We start from the raw sequence: 6103 nt of genomic DNA on the forward strand, positions 1-6103 counted from the left end.
GTTCATGCTAGGCATAAGAGGGATGACCTCACCCGAAGTAACCCATGTACACTAGATATGATGGTTCCACGTGTTGAGTAGGATGCTATGCCTGTAAAAATATTCTGGATAAAGCTCATTTATGCTTATAATCAAGAACCAATAATTAAATATTGTGGATTATTGGTTTTTTTCGTTTTGTTTTGTTTTTGCTAAACTTTAAGACCATTAGTATTAATCCTAATGAAGAATTCCTTACATAGATTGATTACTTAATTAATTACTTCATTCATGAATTAAAAATATATTACTTTGCATTTCACTTTTGTGCCAAGCACTGCTGTAAGTGTTAAGGGTAAAGTAGTGGTCAAAACTACTATGTGTTCTATCTACAATGAACTTAGGATGTATTAATTTCCAATTTTAATAAAATTATACAGACAAGAACACTAAAATAGCAATGTGGATTAGAATTTAATTACTTAATATTTGTTTTATGATTCAAATGGCACTTGGGATATTTAAGTATGTCTAGTGGAAATCCCACAAGCATTAGAATCACAGGTTTAAAACTTATCTCCAAAATAGCTAGTTATTTCACCTTTGAGAAAGTTTGGCAGTAAGAGGGTTTAGTATGCTATTTACTGGGAATAAGTCAGGGGTGATTCTGTTATAGAAATTTTAAAACACAATAAGAAAAAATAATCTTTCTTTCATAAAACTTTTTTCTTTATTTTTGTGCTTAATATCACAGTATCCCAACAGATGTTTTAAAGATTGTGTATTCCGTGGGTGCTCAGACAACAGAAGGATGGAATTACCTTTTAGAGCAATATAAACTGTCAATGTCAGGTGCTGAAAAAAACAAAATTCTGTATGCATTGTCAACCAGCAAACACCAGGAAAAGTTAATGAAGTAAGTGCATAACTTTAACTAAGTGGTTAAAAGTAAACTGATACAAATTTAGTGAAATCACTAAAATTTTAGCCACCAGTTTCAAAGGCATTTGTTAATTAAATCAGGATTTGAATTGCTTTGACTTAAAAAAAACACGTTTTGTCAAAATGTAAATAGCAAAATGTAGTTATTAAACATGTGAGTGATACTAGACAAATGGCTTAGTTTTACTTACAGAACCTTGGAGGAAAATTATTGCACAACTACATTTCTGTATATAAGATACTTTCATCTTATCAAAGTTATTTGAAATAATAAGTGACTAAAATTACTGCTAGAAAAAAAAAAGTGAAAGTTTAACTAGAACATTAAGAATGTTAGCCAGTAGAGAATTTATTACTTTTTTGGTCAATTATATTTTATTATACCTCTTTCTCTCCTATTCTTTTAACATATTGGTAGTGTGAGTTAATTATCATTACATAACATCTGCCATAAAAATTCATGTGGTTTTTATTTCTTCAGATTAATTGAACTAGGAATGGAAGGAAAGATTATCAAGACACAGGACTTGGCATCTCTTCTTCATGCAATTGCTAGAAATCCAAAGGGACAGCAATTAGCCTGGAATTTTGTAAGAGAAAATTGGACCCATCTCCTTAAAAAGTTGGTATTGGCTTATCTCCATTGTGTGTTCTTTCACCCCGCTGTCTCAGTTGCCTAACACCACTTGTAATCAAATGTCCCCCAAAGCATATAAATGACACCATTTCACTCAAATGGTTCAAGAAAGTCTATTGGGTCTAAAACTGACTAACACAAATTACTCTGTTCAGGTGTAAGGGAGAAGAATGAGCAGAAGGGAATGGGAAACAGATTTCTCTTATTCATCCCAGGCAAAGAATTGCTAGAAGCAAATACTAGTCGAGTTAAATCCAGTCATCAGCCTCATTCCCCTATCTCTTGGCTGTCTCACCAGCCCTGAGGACTTCAATGAATCTATATATAGTGCATCACACATATTTGGCTTGCTTTTTGTTCTGGGGGCATTTTGATGAGAGCTAATCCCCACCGTCAGTTTACCTGAAAAGGTGGAGCAGCAGGGAATGTAGAATGGCTGAAAGAAATCTGATTAGAAGTGTTTTGGATTGGTTCTGTGTCTATTCTGGGGCTTCAACTTTTGGGAGAACCAGAGCTCACTCCAGTATGCTCCTGGGCCTAACATATCCCCAGGGGTGGTGGTGGGGGACACCCAATAATAATCACATTTCATTGAAATGTACAGAATGGCATTGCTTTCTCTCACAACAAACCCCTTGCTAAGGTGCTCAGCCATTTCCTCATCCACATCCAAAATGTCACTTATGAAATACTGTATGGAAAATACTCTGTATGAAAGAGCTGTGGAATTTTCTGTTTTAAGATAAACAGTGTCAGTTAGCATCTCTGATGTTAGTTATCCCCACTTCCTCTTATCTGTCACTTCTTAACCATAAAAGACTCAGAGTCCTCACAGACAGCTTTGTGTAAGCAAAGAACCATTTTATATCCTTCTCCCAGACCTTCAAGGGAGGGGTTGACATCCACCTGAAACCAAACAGTTAGAAACTGCTGTTAAAAAAAAAAAAAAGTGTTTCCTTAAAATCCCTACCAGTTCCCTCCTGAATGATCAAACTTTTTCTACAATGCTGTAGATTTCCTTTGTAACTGGAAATTATCCCCCTGTCTGACCATGTGCACTAGACTTGGAACCATTTTTTAGATGTATCTGTGCTCTGCTTTCCAGCATGAATCCCTTTGACCTGTGGTATGAATTCTCTATATAAGACACTAGGTGAAGGATGCAGTCTGTAGCTACAAATGAGAGCTTAACCAAGTAACATTTCCCTAATAAATACAAGGTTTAAGCACATTGGTATCCAAAATGGACTGGGAAGTGAATAAGATAGTGCAAGAAGAAAATATTACCACATATATTGTTTATTATGCCATTTTAACTTTTTTTTTTTTTTTTTTTTTTTGCCTTTAGTGCATCTAATTCACATATAAAATGTAATTTGGGAAGTTATTGGTCCAAGAACCTTTACTGATGGGGTGCATAGCCACTCCCCCAAAAATGTAGAGAATGCTGCTTTAAACATAAATTTAAATATAAACATTGCTGAATATGATAGTCATATTTTCTAAAATAGCTTTATCTATATAAAAACAATTTTTAATTGATTTTAGAGAGAGAGAAAGGGAGAGGGAGAGAGACAGAGAAACATTGATGTGAGAGTGAAACATCTGTCAGTTGTTTCCCACATGTTCACTCCCCCTGATTCCCCCCCACATATGCTGGGGAATCGGCAACCTGGGTATGTACCTTGACCGGCAATTGAACCAGAGACCTTTCGGTATGCAAACGGCACTCCAACCAACTGAGCTACACTGTCTAGGACAGCCTTATCTACATTTTAATTTTATGGTCAAGTTTGATAAATTTCATACCTTGGGGATTTTACTGGGTGAATATCAGTTATTCTTATGGTAATTAATACTGCCTATTGTAAGTATACAAGCTTATCATATAGTTATTAATGTTATACATTTAAAAAGTATATGATGATATAATAAATATAAGGTCAGTATTTCTATTACTCAAATTCCCTTTTATTTTCAGATTTGGCTTGGGCTCATTTGATATGAGAATAATCATCTCTGGCACAACATCTCACTTTTCTTCTAAGGATGAGTTACAAGAGGTTTGTGACTATTGCTACCAATTATATATTTAGAAGTCTAATATACTAATTGTCCCTCCAACCATTCGACCGTTTGACCAGTTGCTATGACATGTACTGACTACCATGGGACAGATGTTCTGACCAGTAGGTTAGCTTTCAGCTGGGGTCCAGCATTTCCGCACTGGGCGAGATAGGCTGGACATGCCCTGGAGTCCTCCCATGGTCTCTCCCTGGCCCTGATCATGCCCTGGTGGGGGTCCCTTGGCCTGGCCTGTGCCCTCTTGCAATCTGGGACTCCACGGAGAATGTTTTGGCCTGATCCCCACAGGCCAGGCTAAGGGACTCCACTGGTGCATGAATCCATGTGCCAGGCCTCTAGTTTAAAAATAAATGTTCAAGTGGTTGAATTGAAAGTCAACAGGTGCAATCTTGTTTGAAGTTCTCATTTTATTGAAAGAAAATAATTTATTTTTCCAATGTTATGTAGCAAGTAAATGGAAGACAAAGGCCTAGAACCTTTTTAAATATATAGCATTTGAAATGAAAATTACCCTTGAGAGATTAGTCCTTTTGTGTTATTTTGTTCATTATTATAGCATCATGAATGATTATATTGAAGATTGAAAGAGTTCTTAAAGGTTTTTAACAACTCCTATTGTTGGTAATTCTACTTGTCCTTTTTTAAAGCATTCTGGTGTTTTACATCTTCTTTCCACAATAAATCCTGAATTTATTTACACTTTAAGCAAACTCAGAATTCTAGAACTTAATCCAGCTCACTACAAACTCAATGATTTGGCTTAATCACAACTTTTTTCTCACAGTGTGCTCACTTGTAAGATGAGGGTTTATCATTTCTGTCTTTATTGTTTGAAGATAAAGTGAAGTACTAACTATGCAAAAAAAAAAAAGAATAACCTTTTAGAGATTGACAGAGGAATGCTTGCACCTGTGTCTGTATAATTTACAAGCTGTTTGAAACCCTTTGGAAGAGAAAGTGTTTTTTAACCATGTCAGTAATTCTTTTCTTGCTTATTTTTTTCAGGTGAAACTGTTCTTTAATTCTCTTAAAGCTCAAGGATTACATCTGGATATTTTTCAAATTGTTCTGGAAACCATATCCAAAAATATTAAGTGGCTGGAGAAGAATCTTCCCACTCTAAGGACTTGGCTACTGGCTAGGACGTAAATGGTCAGCACATCAGATGCACATTACATCGGCTTGAATTAGCAAAGCTCAGGTTAGAGTTCCAGATATTTTCTCTAAGAAGCCTCAAGAAATCAGCCAGCACAGCTGCCTGTTCTAAGCTATGGTCTCTAGTGGACCAGGGTATGGCATTGAAGGCAGGGTGAGGCCAGTTCATAGCCCCTTTAAAAGTAAACTTTCCTGAGGATATGGGGAGATGTGGATGTAGACATAGAGATACACCTGTAATAGTTTATCTGCAGCACAAACTGTCCACATTGCCTCACATCATGCCACTCTTTTGCTATTTTGCTGCTTTTTAACCTTGCCTCGTATCCTGGAGTTTCCCCAACCAGTTTACTGCAAATCCATGAAATAAATCTTTCATTTGCATCCTGCTATCTCCCACTCTCCCTGTCCTTGAACTTAGCCTGAGTAGTTTAATTATTACCATTTATGGAAAATCTGAATTAAATATAAAGCAAATACCAAAATAACAGAGGCTCTGTCACCAAATCTCAGATTATTAGAAACTAGATGTCAGAGTTTATCCAGGAGGCCAGGAGGGCCTCTTGGCTTGAGCCTCACATTCATGAAGAGCCTCAAGGATCACCTTTTGAGGTCACCTTGAAAGGAAGTAAAATCTGTAGTCACAGAGGAACAGGAAATACCACACCACTTTAATCCATACACAGTTGCATTATTTATAAATATTTTGAAGTAATTAGGTTATATTGTGTATATTTGGGTTAAATAGTGGTTTAATGTAAATATTTAAATGCATCATCTTTTTGTAACCCAATTTTAGTATTTCTTTGTGTTTTAAGGGAACCTCTTGATCTCTAAATGCTTTTCTAAATGCTTCTCTTAATTGTTTGAATAAGATATTTGGAATAAAGAAAACACCCCTCTACATCCAGGCAGTACATGTAATAACTTAAGGATCCCACATATGGATCAATTTGGTGTATAAATAAGTTATAAAAAAGTTGTGAATAAATGAAGCAATGATTAATTGTCTGGGTTATTAAGGGAAGCTGGCATAATGGGCCAGGGGTCGGTGGGGGGTATTATACAACCCCTTTTGGAGTGATATCATAAAGTCTATGACCTTTCTCAGTCAGAGACAGAATATAATTCAGATGGACCGTGGGCATGACCCAATACACGTTTTGTTAAGATTGTTTTCAAATAATTTCTTGGAATCTTTGAAGCATCTTGACTATAGATTGGACCTGGTCAGGGTCCCACCAAGATCTGTATAACACCTTAGTGCAGGGGTCCTCAAACTTTTTAAAGTGGGGGCCAGATCAC

At 36.1% G+C, this 6103-nt stretch overlaps 1 protein-coding gene across 1 annotated transcript in view; it reads left to right on the forward strand.

The window, feature by feature from the left end:
• The window catches only part of ERAP2 (endoplasmic reticulum aminopeptidase 2), a 39592-nt gene extending 33775 nt beyond the window's left edge, over positions 1 to 5817 (forward strand). Inside the window, exons 16-19 of the mRNA XM_084881947.1 lie at positions 734 to 895; positions 1403 to 1543; positions 3540 to 3621; positions 4649 to 5817. Of these exons, the coding sequence (XP_084738073.1) occupies positions 734 to 895; positions 1403 to 1543; positions 3540 to 3621; positions 4649 to 4792 (529 nt within the window). The 3' untranslated portion in view covers positions 4793 to 5817. The remainder of the gene's footprint in view (positions 1 to 733; positions 896 to 1402; positions 1544 to 3539; positions 3622 to 4648) is intronic.
• Positions 5818 to 6103: the final 286 nt, after the last annotated feature.

Source organism: Pipistrellus hanaki (assembly GCF_964339955.1).
Source record: "Pipistrellus hanaki genome assembly, chromosome: 4".
In the NCBI taxonomy this organism is placed as follows: domain Eukaryota; kingdom Metazoa; phylum Chordata; class Mammalia; order Chiroptera; family Vespertilionidae; genus Pipistrellus; species Pipistrellus hanaki.